Source organism: Corvus brachyrhynchos, unplaced genomic scaffold (assembly GCF_000691975.1).
Source record: "Corvus brachyrhynchos isolate BGI_N302 unplaced genomic scaffold, ASM69197v1 scaffold10, whole genome shotgun sequence".
Taxonomy (NCBI): Eukaryota; Metazoa; Chordata; class Aves; order Passeriformes; family Corvidae; genus Corvus; species Corvus brachyrhynchos.
Window position 1 is genome coordinate 1,402,422 of NW_008236180.1, and position 13,480 is coordinate 1,415,901.

At 50.6% G+C, this 13,480-nt stretch overlaps 2 protein-coding genes across 3 annotated transcripts in view; one reads left to right on the forward strand and one right to left on the reverse strand.

Moving 5' to 3' along the window:
• NRN1 (neuritin 1) overlaps window positions 1-4,069 on the forward strand; it is a 5,491-nt gene extending 1,422 nt beyond the window's left edge. The window contains exons 3-4 of the mRNA XM_017735432.1: window positions 32-269; window positions 3,050-4,069. Coding sequence (XP_017590921.1) covers window positions 32-269; window positions 3,050-3,275 — 464 coding nt within the window. The 3' untranslated portion in view covers window positions 3,276-4,069. The remainder of the gene's footprint in view (window positions 1-31; window positions 270-3,049) is intronic.
• Window positions 4,070-6,536: 2,467 nt separating this feature from the next.
• Window positions 6,537-9,655, reverse strand: SYS1 (Sys1 golgi trafficking protein). Of its 2 annotated transcripts, XM_008633698.2 has the most exons (3): window positions 9,456-9,644; window positions 8,747-8,814; window positions 7,297-8,172 (listed from the first exon to the last, which is right to left on the reverse strand). In XM_008633698.2, the coding sequence occupies exons 1-3, from the start codon at window positions 9,615-9,617 to the stop codon at window positions 7,932-7,934; spliced, it is 471 nt and encodes a 156-aa protein (XP_008631920.1). In that variant the 5' UTR covers window positions 9,618-9,644; the 3' UTR covers window positions 7,297-7,931. The 2 variants fall into 2 exon arrangements, with proteins under 2 accessions (XP_017588390.1, XP_008631920.1); XM_017732901.1 differs by lacking the exon at window positions 8,747-8,814 and having other exon boundaries at window positions 6,537-8,172; window positions 9,456-9,655.
• Between the last annotated feature and the right edge of the window lie 3,825 nt (window positions 9,656-13,480).

The window sequence follows — 13,480 nt, forward strand, 5'->3', positions numbered from 1 at the left end:
GGGGGGGGCTCGGGGCTGTCTTGCGGGGAAGGGGCCGCTCGCCGAGCTGGGGCACCCCGGGGCGGAGGTGGGCTCTGTCTCCAAAGGCGCCGGTGCTCACTTCGCCCCCCGGGGCTGGCAGGGCACCTGGCCGGGCTGCTGGCAGCGGCCCCCGCCTGTGCCGACGCTTACCGGGGCCTCTCGGACTGCGTCCTCAAGCTGGGGGACAGCATGGCCACGTACGAGGAGGAGGAGGGCATCGAGCTGCAGGGGCTGCGCCGAGTCTGCAGGTGCGTACGGTGCATGGCCAGCCTGTCTTTTGGCATTGCCCCTGTCTGTTCTGCCGTCCTGAGTCCCGTCGTGCCTGCACACACACATGTGCTCCACACCTCCCTCCGGTTGCAGATAAACCCAGTGAGCTTCCTTTCTCTGTCCGTCCGTTCATCCATCCATCCATCCATCCATCTCCTGCCTGTCTCCCACCGGAGTTTGTATCCCTGGTCCTTGGCAGCAGCTCCAGCCTCCAGCACTGGTCCCATGAGACCCTGCATGCCCGCAGCCAGGAGGAGTGGGGCTGGAGAGACGCGACCCACTCTGCACCCCAGGAAAATCTCCCCTGGATCCCAGGACTCAGGCAGTGATGTGCAAGTGGCTGCTCTGGCCCAGGGCCCAGCACTGCCGGCAGCAGGCTGCACTGGGCATCAGGTGGGTCCTGCTGCCCAAAACAAGCCTTCTCCCTCCCTGTCCAAACCCTTCATCCTTCAGGCTTGGATTGTCCCAGCCCTGGTTTGCCTGAGTTTGTAGTGATGCCCTGAGATGACGGTATTGGGAGGACGTTAACTTTAGCAGAACTGAAGAAGAGCTGGATGATGAGGGGTGGTGTCGGTCAGGTTTGGGGAGAGGTCTGCTTAAAAAGCAGACGAGCAGAAGCGACAAGGTGGATGTAAAACGTTTGCAGAGGTAAATGGAGGCAGCTTTGCATCTCCAGAGCGACCTATGGGGAGTGAACAGGAGTTACAAGGAAATGCAGGCAGCAATGAAGGGAAAACCCAGGTGCCTGGGGGTGGTGGAAACCTGGCAGAGCAAGTTGGAGGGCTGAGTGCCCTGGGGTCAGGCTTTCTGAGCTGCTGGAATCCAACCTGCAGGCTGTGGCCTGCTCTGTATTCCCCCTTCTCCAGGAGACAGCCTGGATCAGGATGAACAACCTCTCTGGGACCTGCCTACGGCTGGGTTGAAATGGGAACTGCTGTTTTGGACAGAATTGATACTTTTTGGTTGTTTTTTTTAAAGGAGGCTTGTTGGTATTAGAAACACCCAAGGAGTCAGCCCAGCCCATGCTGGGACTGGAGGAGCGATTCCTTCGCTGAAGCTCACGTGAAATGTGCGAGCTGAGTTTTTCTTACAGCTCAGAGGCACAGACCGCCACCGAAACAGGTCCTGAGATCTTCCCCAGCAGGAAGTTGATGATGTCCCAGCTTTCTGCCAGGAAATATTTCTGAATTACTTGCCTTTGACGCTCAGCCTTATCCACTGCTGCTTGCATTTCTGGTGCCGTGGTCCCCTCTCCAGGAGCGTGGGTGAGGGACGGACAGGGAGCCAGAAGCTGCTGTGGGGGCTGGTGATGTCTCAGCCCTGTGTGCAGCGCTGCCCCAGAGCCGGCCGGGCAAGGTGCTTGCCAGCAGCCTGCCTGCCCGAGCAGATGGGGGCTGTGAAGGCTGAAACGCTGGCAATTGCCATCCCAGCTGAAAGCAGATCCAGGCCGGAGCTGCCATTTTCCCTCACCTTCCCCCAGCTTGTTTTGCCTTAAGACATGGGTCAGGTTTAACTCTTACCTGTCAGAGCTGCCTTCTGCTGCCGCTGCAGATCGGGAGTGAGCGCCGGAGGTTGCCAGTGTTGGCAGCAGCTTTTCTCATTATCTGGGGACGTTTATTCTGCCACAGTGACTCGGTTTAATGAACTACCTCACAGCTGGTGTTCTGACGTAAGCCCCAGCTTGTTTTGCCTTAAGACATGGGTCAGGTTTAACTCTTACCTGTCAGAGCTGCCTTCTGCTGCCGCTGCAGATCGGGAGTGAGCGCCGGAGGTTGCCAGTGTTGGCAGCAGCTTTTCTCATTATCTGGGGACGTTTATTCTGCCACAGTGACTCGGTTTAATGAACTACCTCACAGCTGGTGTTCTGACGTAAGCCCTGGGTCTAAGTAAGCAGAGTGCTCAGGTTTGCCTGTCTGCACAAAGGTGTCATCTCCAGCACAGCACACTCAGACAGCACCGTGCTGTCCTTTTGGGTGCACAGTGTCCCCACTCAGCCAGCTGGGCTGCATCCCCTTCCTGACGGGTGGCATGTGTGCCTGGTGTGGTGGCAGACACCGGGAAAGTGTCAGAGCAATTGCTCCTATCCTCCAGGCAGTCCCCAGCTTGCAGGGAGCTGGGCGTGGTGCCCAGCCCCAGCCCATGTGCGACAGGACAGCAGAGCAACTCCCGGGTTTGTTTTTTTTTCTTTGCCTGTTTTGTCTTTTCCCTCTGTTACTCCCCAAAAGCCTCTTTCCACTGAACAGCTTCTACTTGTGCAAGTAATACCCAGCAGATAAATGGAGATGATTCTAATGAGAACACAGTGAATAATTCCTCCTGCCCCTGCCCATACCTCAGTTAAAGCTGTGACAGTCTGTGGGAGCTCTTGTCCTTCTCTGTGCTTTGTGCTCCCATTTGCCCTTGACTCTGCTTGGAGAAAGCTTGGAGAAAGTGATGAATGAGATGTGCTGGGCCTTTGTTTGCAGCCTGTGTGAGATACTCAGGGAAACATTTGTTGATGGAAAATAATGGATTTTATTGACTTCCAGAGAAAAGGGGAGGAAAAAAAAGGAATAAATAATTTCAGTGTTTTGAGATTCAGAGTTTTAGCCAAGATGCTCTGGCAGATGATGGAGGGGATGAATAGTCTGGGCAACTTGCACAAAACACGAGGGTTGTTGCTGCTTAGAGGGCAGGCTCAGGGCAGCAAGGCTCTGCCTGGCATCCAGCACTGTGGGTGTGCAAAGGGTCTGACAGTGTGGTGTCTCCCTGGCTGCAGGTATTGGGATGAATTCCACACCTGTGCCCTGACGGTGCTCTGGGAGTGCCAGAAGGAAGCAGCAGCCGTCTGGGAGATGCTGAGAAGGGAGTCACGAAAAACCAAATTTCAAGGCAGCTTGTTCGACCTCTGCAGCCCCAGCATGGCCCAAAGCTCTGCCTGGATCCGTGTTCCCAACATTTCCATCCTCAGCATTCCCCTCATCGTCACTTGGCTGAACTTATAAACTCTGTGAGTATCCCAAAGTGGTGGCAGTGTGTGGCATGGCATCTTTCAGATCTGTTTTCCAAACCTTTGAGGAACACGCTGTGTGGAGCTCAGAAACTCCCGGCTCCATCCTGCGCCTGTGAGACATGGAAGAGCTCAGCACCATCTCCAGGGTGTTGAAATTTCTCTGTAATTTGGAATAACTCCTGTCCCCTTCTGCCTCAAGGCACAGGCATGGACCTGGCTGTCTGGAGATTTGGGAACTTGTACATACAGGGCATAGGATTTGGGGAAAAATTATAAATTGTGGAAAAAGGATGAATGTTGGACACTTTTGCACTCTTCTATGGCTACTGGAAGCAAACCTGTTTACTTTTCTGACTCCTTCTATCAGATCAACTCTCCAGGTTTTTGATTTGGGCACTCAAAAGAAGATGGGTATTTTTCCCACTGCTCCGTGAGGTGCAGGGGATGGTTTCTGTCCTGTCACAGGCTGAAGAGGGACCTTACTGCCTCGTGCTGGCCTTTTTTCTTTGAGGACGTGGTAAAACCCCTGCTGCACAATAATCACAGTTGCATGACTTCTCTTCCACACATCTGAATTCCTGAGTAACTTCTGTGTTATGTGTAAATCCCTTTTCTAAGGACAGAGGTCAAAAATGTTTGGGGGGGAGAGGGAGTATCAAGCTAGCAGGACGAAAGGGATTTATAACAACTCTTCTGCTTTAAAGCTTTCCCCAGGGTACCTGTAAGCAGCTGTGGGTAGAAGTGTGTAATTCCAGAGTATTAAAGTTTGTTGTAGAGCCAACAGCATGGCAGAAGTTATTTGTCCTGGCTCTTGCTCGACAGCGCAGTCTCCTAGTCTCCTTTGCAGCTCAGAGCATTGTAAGTTCTGCAGCTTCAGTACAAGCGTGGAAGTATTTGGAACAGAGAGGTGTTTGCAAGTGATTTTTGAGTATGTTAGAGGAACAACAATATTATTGGTTAGCCCAAGGCAGTCTGTTTTAAGGATGCTGATGGATCTCTGTGCCCTGCCTGGCTGCACAGGGCCACGGGGTGTGTGCTCTAATGTGTGAGCAGGGAAACCAGGGCCCTGCTAACTCCTCAGATCCCCCAGATGCATTGCAGGCACTGGGAAAGCTTCTAGAGCAAAGGATCATTTTCCTAACAGTGGTGTTGGGTCATGTTGCTTTCCTCTGGCATTCACGTGTTCTTCCTCTTGCCTTCTCTATCACTCAGCACTTGGCTCCTGCAGCAGCAGCAGGAGATAATGAAGAAATTGAGGCAAATTCCAAGAAATAAGCCAGGGAGGAGAGCTGGTGTTCAGACAGCACTTCAGTGCACCTTGGCTTTCTACAGACAGCAGAGATGTTACTTACATATTCAGTCCTCAGCATCTGGGACACAAAGCCTTAGGGTGAGCAGTGGAGAAAGGGTAAAGCAGAGCATGGTAAAACCCGGAGTGAACCACTCAGATGCTTCATTTTTTTCTTCTTCCTCCACTCCAACAGCACTATTTGCTGTTTGATCCCACTCCCCACTCCCCTGTTATCTCTTGTGGCTGGGGGAGCTGAAGCGGGGGGAGTCACGTACAACCAAGACTGGAGTCTTTTGGCTCCAAATCCTGTACCTGTTCTTTGTTTAGAACAGCTGTTTAATGCCTTTAGGAAAAGAAATAAGCACAGCCCCCTAAAATCCCACAACCTTTGCCTTCTCTTTGAATTTGGCAATTCCTCTCTTAAAATTTTCTACGTTGAAACAGCTTTGGGGAAAGGGAAGGTAGAAGTATCAGATCTGCAAGAAAGCTTCTTTTTGCAAAACCATGGATGCAAATGGATGACTGCCACTGTCTCTGAGAAGAGCAGGTGTTGGGACATACCTTCCCTGGAAGCAAATCCCTCCACTACTGCACACAAAAAAACCCCAAAGATTCATTAAGAAACAAAGACCATCTGCCACTGTTCTGGTATGGAGCAGCAGATTTTTTTTTAAAGCCAAAGGTGCTTCTAAATCTGACTGAAAGCATGTGAGAGAAAAGTAGGTCTCACAGTATGGGAGTGATGAGTTTCCTCAATCAGTATTTCATTTTTAGCAGAACCTCCTCTATGACTAGGACAATTACAGTAGAAGTCCTTTAAAAAAAAAAAAGTAATATACAGCTTCAGTTCTCCTAGGCAGTCAGCAGCCTTTCACAAAGATTTCTGATCCTACAGCACACTTCATGCTGATGCAGTGCAGCTCCTGGGATGTCCTGCAGCCTCAGGGTTAAAGCCTGAGGATTCTTCTCATGGCCTTGCTCTGAGTTTAGCCAGGTACAAAGCTGTCCCCAGACTTCACCCCCCTCCCCGGGAAGCTGCTGAAGCAGTTACAGCATATCTTGTGTCTTCAAAAAGAAATAGGTTAAGTGTTTTAGTCCAAAGTCTTCACCTTTGTTTTTGCAGGGGAACAAAGGTGGTAGCTCTGTTAATACAGACCCACAGCAACTCTGGGAGCAGCTGGAAAAATGTGGCTTTGTCTCCTTGCTCTCAAATTCACTGTAATTAATCTTTAGCTCCCGCTTGCCTCAAGAACAGCCCCGAACACAGGAGTTCCTGTGTCCAACACCACACTTTGGTGTGGTATTAAACCTTGAAGCAAACCTGCAAACTTTCCCTGTCCCTGCAGGACTGGGACGTTCTCTCTCAAGAATAGCACCAAAAAGCAGTAGAGGACAAAAATGACCCTGAAGGAGTCTTAAAACATGACTAACAACGAGCCAGCGCTTGTCATCCCGAGGCAGCGCTGCCCTCTGCTCCACGCCCTGATCCCATCCACATGCACACTCCCTGCTCCTTTCTGAGGGAGATACTGGCACCTACTGGAGACCAATTTATATCCAGGCTGAAGTGACTGGGAGAAAGGCAAGTATCCTTGCACATGAAAAATGAGCAGATTTTGAGAAGGGATGGACTGCTGTGCTGCAGGGGCAGCCCTAGGAAGTGACCTCGGGGGGGCCCTCCAGGCTGACTCCTGCCCAGAAAAACACTTGTGTAAACTCTTCCTTCTGAAAGGCTGCTGCTGTTTGAAACTCTGCTTACAAGGGCTTTGGTCAGGAAGGGCTCCTGGTGAAATCCCCCAGTATAAAAAGTGCTGGTTACATTTGTTTAGACAGAAATCCTCCTCTGGAGACCTGCCAAGTATGTAAAGCAGCAGGATGTCATCCTGCCCCAATTTACAGTGTCTGAGTGTGAGAGCAGGGATTGAAATACAGCTCAGCTCCCCAGTAACAAAAGTCAAAAGAGCAGCTTCAAAGAGTTTATCAACTTCAGTCTCACATCATCCCACCACTTTTCAACAAACTGAATTAACAAATAACTTATGCAAATCGAAACTTACAAATATTAACATACAAATGGAAGTTCCTGCAGCAAGATGCTGCACAGGAGAAAAATCTGTCTTTAGACCTGGCTTTGCCCTCATTTGGGATTGCACAATGTGATCATCCCTCAGTGGAAACCAGGCAGGATGTGGGGCTGTTTGCTGGGGCTGTGGATCCAGAGGAACCACGCAGGTCTGGCCCCTCAGCAGTATGGGGGTGTCCCTGCCTGCTGAAGTTTATTTGAAGGGCCTCTAAATAAAGGCACATCCTATTATTTTGAGAAATAACAGCAGTCTCTTACTTAACATCACCTCGACCAGGCCACATCTGTTGCTAGACTGCTGAAGCCTGACAGGAAGGCCCATCCAAGGGAGAAGAGCATCATGGCTCCAGGACACTTTTGCAAGTTTCCCCAGGACAGCTCCAGGCTCAGGCTGGACATGTGGAGATCCTGGACTGCTGACAATCCCTCTGAAATGGGATTATGCCAGCTGACTTCCCAAGACAGCACTCAATACCTTCCTTTCAGAGCAGAGGTATGAAATGTTTATTGTAGGAAATTTTATGCGCCCCACACAATGGGCACCTCCCAGCCAAGTGTTCTCTGCCTGCATCCTTCTGTTGCCACGATACAGACACTCGTGGTATTTCTTGAAGTGCTCAGCTTCTCAGGAGAGCCGTAACGCTCACAGCAACATTATATTTTTATTATTACAAAAGATTTCTTCAGCAAACTGCTGTCTGTCACCTCTGTGTATCAAACATGGAAACAGCAAACAAACTCATCTAACGGTACAGGTTATTTAGTGTCGCAGCTGGTGATTCAGGTAAGTACAACTATTTTCTTTCTCCCCATCCATTCACTTCCTTGACTCTTCCCAGGCAAGGCCCAAACAAGTCACAGATTGGAAGCAGCAGCTCCCAGCCCCACTGCTCACCATGCCAGCTCCAGCAAGAAGAGCTGACCACTGTGTTATCCATTCAGGGCACTCCCACATCGTTAAATTCCAAATGCTCCTCACGCACCAAGTTTTGCTACCTGGCTTTTAACAGTCTCATGAGTGAAGAGTTTAAGGGCACGCTCTCCATACAGTCATATTAATACTTTGTGTTAACAAAATAAACATCTGCTCCTCCCCTGCTGTCAGCTGATGCCAGAGGAGATGCTCACGCTCATGCAGTCACCGAAGTCCAAAAAAAAAATTAATCATAAAGTCTAAACAGACCTGCTGTGCTTCTTCAGGGATGATTCTGAGGCATTGGATGCACTGTGCTGGGAACAATGACATAACGCAGCATGGTGTTGCCAGAGCCAGTCTATACGTTGGATTTGGGGGCGGAGTTGAGGGGGATCTCCCGGAGCTCTATCCTCATGCACAGGTACTCCCCGATGGCCGCCATCAGCGCCGTGCACACGATGTGCACCAGCCACCACGTCAGCGTCGAGGGGAAGCGCGAGTTGTAGATCCAGCAGCCCAGCAGGTGGAAGAAGTGAACGGTGACGGTGAAATCCAGGCACTGCTTCCCTCGCCGGATGAAGTACAGCAAGCCCAGAGCACTGCAAAGTAAAGACAAGAGATTAGTGAACTCCACCAGACCTATGGAAAAGGGGGGTGCAGCAAGAGCTATCAGCAGCTGATTATGTAGTGGTTTTAAAACTTCTTCAAATATTTTCCGAATAGATTGTTTCTGACCTCTCTCCTGGCTGCTGCAAAAAGACTTACAGGCTTACAGCTTTTTAATTACATGATGGCAGGAAAATGAGATTTTAGTGCAGTGAACAGGCAGGAATTTTTAGACTATCTCCCCTAGTGATCTCTGTGCAGTGGCAAAATACATTAGTGTTTATGGATCAGTGTTTGCTGAGATACATTAATTCTAACTTTTAGTAAAATCTCCCACAGAAGCAAATCTCATTCCCAGCTGGGAAACTGAGGCAATGAAGTGAAATGACTTTTCCGGGTTCTAGAAAGCCAAGAGTCAGCAGATCCCAACTGCCCTCAGCAGACATGCTTAAAAAGGCACAGGGATTCTGGGAGATGTTTGGAGAGAGGCAGTACATCACACTGAATTCTTTAGCTTAATGGTACAAAAGGACAAAACGCAGGTACTCCAGCTAGCTGCAGACTTACCAGGTGAGTGCATTGAGGATGAAAGCCATCATGGAGAGCCTCCCCGGCGGGGTTGAGAAGCCTAAAATCTATATGGGACCATTAGTAGGAACCCGCGGCACCAATCGCAGCCTGAAATCTCCCGTGGCGCAGCCCTGCATGGATCAGGATCTACACGAGGAGCTGGACATGTGTGTCTGTCTGGGGGCACCTATGGGAAGGGAAAGGTCTGGTTCTGTGCTGAGGGGAACCACCTAAACTGGGGGTGGAGGGTGTGTGTCCATACTGGGGTTGCTTCCAGGGGGTGGGGGAGTTGTTTTTATACTGGGGGTACCGAGGGAGGGTGGCTCTATAAGGGGTATCACCTACAGAGCGAGGTGCTCTCTCTCCACAGGGGTACCACCTGTACAGGGTGTCTGTCTCTATATGGGGGCTATCGCCCACCATGCACCGAAGTGCTGTCTCTACCCCGGGGTACCACCTATTCAAAGGGAGGACTCTACCTCCAAACTGGAGCACCTACACGGGACAGCAGGTCTATGTGTTGGGGGGCTGCTACACCGGGTAGGGGAGCTCTGCGCCCACACCGAGGTGCTCCCTGGGCAGGGGGCTGTCCCTAACACCGGGAATGCCCACACGGAAGCGGGGTCTGTCCCCCAGGAGAGCCCCAGCAAGTCCCCCCCGCTCCAGGGGCCTGTGCCCGCGGCGGCTTCCCGGGGCGCGCCCTCACCTCGTCGCTGAAGACCTGTTGGAGGGAGGGCCCGGTGCTGCCCAGGGTGCCGAGGAGGGCGAGCCAGAGCCCGAGAGAGCTGTAGTACCCCGCCTGCAGCAGCACCATCTGCGCCACGATCAGCGCGGGGTCCCACACGTAGCTGCGGAACTGCGCCGCCATCGCCCGCCCGCCGCCCGCGACGGAAGTGCCGCCGCCGCCGCGCGACAGCGCCCCCTGGCGCGGGGGAGGACCCGGTGCTTCCCCCGACCCCCGCTCTGCCCGCGACCCGGCTCGATCCCCATCCCCATCCCCATCCCCGCTCGATCCCGCTCCCCGCTCGATCCCGATCCCGACCCCCGCTCGCTGCCCACAACTCCCAGCTAGGACCCCAGACCCCCGCCCGCCGGCCCTCTGTGCCCAGTGTCCAGCAGCACCTCTCTCACATCTGCCTGCCCAGGGCGTCCCCAGCCCTGTCCCCTGCCCTGGGTCGGTGCCTTCAGAAACTTAGCAAAAAATTGCTGAAAAGACACAGAGTCCCTCGTGCTCTGCTGTACCCCTCCTGTGATCAGCTCTTGGCTGCGGGGGCTCGGTTTGGTGGCCTCAGTGAGCCGCGGTGTTTGCTTGGCTTCAGGTATGAGAATTGTCACTGCGTGAACAGTGAAATTCCCAAGCCTGAGTGGGACAGCAGAGGATTTTGGAGATAAGGCTTCCCCAGCCCCTGTCCCTGCCCATCCGCACTGGTGTCAGTGTGTTCAGTAACTTGGCTGAGCAGCCCTTGCTAAAGATCAATCTGCCCTGTTTCTGGGTTTCTAATTAACACTGGAGGATTTTCTTTTAACTTTGCTCTTGTGCTGTTAGAGAAATGTCTAAAAATTGGTGGATCAGGCTCTACAAAAGAGCTGTTTAAAAAACTAAAGATATACAGAGCTGTGCTTTAGCTTTCCTCTGGGCCTGAGTCCAGAGGAGCTTTCACTCCAACATCTCCCCCTCCTGTTTGAACATTGCAGAAAACAGCTTCTCCTAATTTTAGTTTCTTCTCTATGCTTTATATTTTTTCTTAGAGAAGTGTTGATTATATTTCTTAAGTGACTAATAAGGTTAACACATGATTCTAGTTGTTTTTTTTTTTTGAACTTATCACAAATACCAACCATACAAGAAATTCTTGTCCCCGGGTATTTCCTTTCAATTCTAGGCCAGTTCCATAGGCGCTGAGGCTCTTGGCAGCTGCTCCCCAGCCGTGCTCATTTTAGCTTTAGGCCATCGGGTACCAGGATGTTGTTCTGAGTCCTGGTATGCCCTGGCAGCACCTTTCCGTTACAGGGCTGGGTTGGCTTCTTTTGAGAGGTTTCTTCTGGTGCGTGCTGATTTCTTCTATCCAGCCTCATGGAATGGCCAGGTGGCACAGACCTTCGTGCTCCACTGTACCCGTTCTGTGATCAGCTCTTGGCTGCTGGGGCTCCCTGTGAGCCGTCCTGCTTGCTTGGCTTCAGGTATAAGAATTGCCACTGACTTAACAGCAAAATCCCCAAGGCTGTGTGGGACAACGGAGCATTTTGGAGATAAGATCTATGCTGGAAAAAGGAGAGGAGGCATCCCCGGGCTGTTTTGGTGGACAGGGGAGTTGCCACAAGGCCACAAGAGCCGTTTTCACCTGGAAAAGAGAGGAGGAGGAATAAAAAGGGGAATCCAGCTTCTATGGGAGGTGGTAGGCTCACATCAGTCGTGGGTGTGGAATATGCTGGCTATGGGAACTCAGATTAGGATCTCTGACAGACTCTCATGACGTTTTTTCCATGCCTGTTATGGGAAGTTCCCTATGCAGCTTTGCTGTATGTTTTCCTTTCCTCATTCTGTGAATTTCTGTGCTGAGCCAGGTTTGACACATTTTGTTCCCTGTTCCCGGACCATCTCCTAGGAAGGATTGTGCAAGGCAGAGGCATGTGCGTGGTGGACGTGGGCCACTGTTGCTGAGTTCTCACTTAGGCCTTTGGAGAATTTACTTTTGCAGAAGCTCCAGCCTTAGTCAGTGCAGAAATGAAGAGGGGAAAATCCCAGAGTTGTCAGGGCTGTCTGCTGCCAGCACATTGCTGAGCATAAATTGTGACACTCGGCACTTCCTCTGTTAATTCTTGGTAAAAATTGGTTTCCTTTCCTGAAATCTGCTGTGTTTGGCTCTCAGAGGCAGGCTAGCCATCACTTAGATATTAATTCTCACTTACCTCTTTCTTTTATAGTCCTTTATAGGACTAACTTTCCTTTGCCAGCAAAAATTTTGGCAGTTTAGACAAAGCCGACTAAAACTCCAAGCTAGTGTAAGGTAGGGCTGTTGGTATTATTGCTGGGTGTTTTTCCACAGCCAAATATCTAATTTATCCAGAAGTCCATGGTATCACAAGACACAAGCTAGTGTTTTGGGAGGTGTTGACTTGAGTTGCTTTGGAATTCAAGGCTCCTCCCTGCTTGGTTGCTGCCCTGTGACTGAAGGCATCAAATGGGCACGGCAGCAGCCGAGCCTGAGGTGTGATTTGAGGCTCCCTCCTGCCCTGGGCGGGCAGAGCACCCACATGGACATGGGGAAGTGCTGGGGCAGAAGGACATTTGTGCTGTGACTCAACTGCAGCCCAGTTTGTGAACTTGTTTCCTGCTTGACTTTGTGAGGGCATCTTTCATGGTCATGTTTGTTTGTTCCTGCCCCTGATTTGGCTCTCTCTCCTCTCCAGGCTGCTCCAGCATAGGGGACTGTGTCCTTCTCCTGGGAAAGAGGGTATTTTCCCTATGGGGTGCCTTGCCCACATCCCTGCTCTGTGCAATAAGGTTTAAAGTGGAGCTGGAAAGCAAACAGTATTGGGGAATTAAACAGCATTCTTAATTTCCCTTTTCTTCCTCTTTAGTTTAAACAGAAAGTTGGAGACAGCTGTGAAGGGAACATGTGTTAAAGGGAAAAAGGATGTCGAAACACAGAGATCATACTTTCTAGGGTGCCACAGTGGGTGCTGCTCGCCTGACTTCTGGTTAGAATGTCCTTTTTAACCAATGACTGTTCTGTGTGTGACACCTGCGTGTTGTGAAGAGCAGCAGGTGGAAGGAGAAGTGGCGATATGCCCAGGACACAGCCGATGGCTTGAGGCTGTACCCAGATCACATGAAACTATTGTGGTCGCTTCTTTATCAGGAGTGTAGAAAAAGAATGCCCTATTTAGCCACAGACTCTTTCCGTAAGCAATAGCTGTCTAGGAGGGTATTGTTTTTTCTTCCCAGGAATCCTTGCCTAAAACAGGAAGCTGTTTATTTAGGTGAGCTGTATTTTACCAGCTGGTGTGCAAAGGGTGGTGCTGTCTGAATGATCTTTGCTGGAGTTCATTTCCCTCTTGACAGGAAGGTAGGATTTGTTCTGAGGTCACCTTTGCTAAAGGGACAGTAAGGCTAAGAGCACACTTTTCCAGAATAACTCACCATTAAGTGGCTCAAACTGTGGGATGAGAGTTTTCAGCCACTCCTCTTCCTCCACCCACGTGGCGTGCAGGTGTGTTTTTCCAAAGAGTTCAGCATACTGAATGGACTTTGGAAGTTGCAATTTTTTAAAACTCTACTTAAAAGTTTCGTTGTGCTTGAGAATTCTGCTCTAAGCTCTCTAAAATCTGCTGAGCTTTTCTGGACAAAAAAAACTTTCCCTGATGAGTGCAATAGAATTTATGACCAAGAGTTGTCTAAAGAGCCTTGTGTGTGGCCTTCTCAAGATTATCTAGACATTTCTTGATGCGCCATGTAAAAGTGTGATTCCCCTCACCCTCCAAATGTGTTGTATTTGGACACTCCATTCCACTTCCAGCATGTTTGTGTCGTGTTGGTAACTGACAGCTGTTTATTTTTATTTTCAACAAGAGGGTTAGGTAACCCTTCACTGTTGAGCACTAGGTTAGGAACAGTGGTGGCCAGCCTGTGTTGTTTGTCTGCCAGGTGTAATTTTTATATGGAGAAGGCAACTGACACACCTTGAATGTGAGAATTCATTGCCCAGAACAAATGTATTTCTCAACATG

Excerpts from the sequence above, each read along its gene's own strand:
- SYS1 (XM_017732901.1), bottom strand. The coding sequence starts at position 9,617 with ATGGCGGCGCAGTTCCGCAGCTACGTGTGGGACCCCGCGCTGATCGTG. Across the intron at positions 8,173-9,455 it reads AACAGGTCTTCAGCGACGAG|TGCTCTGGGCTTGCTGTACT; the intron begins GTGAGGGCGCGC and ends TTTACTTTGCAG.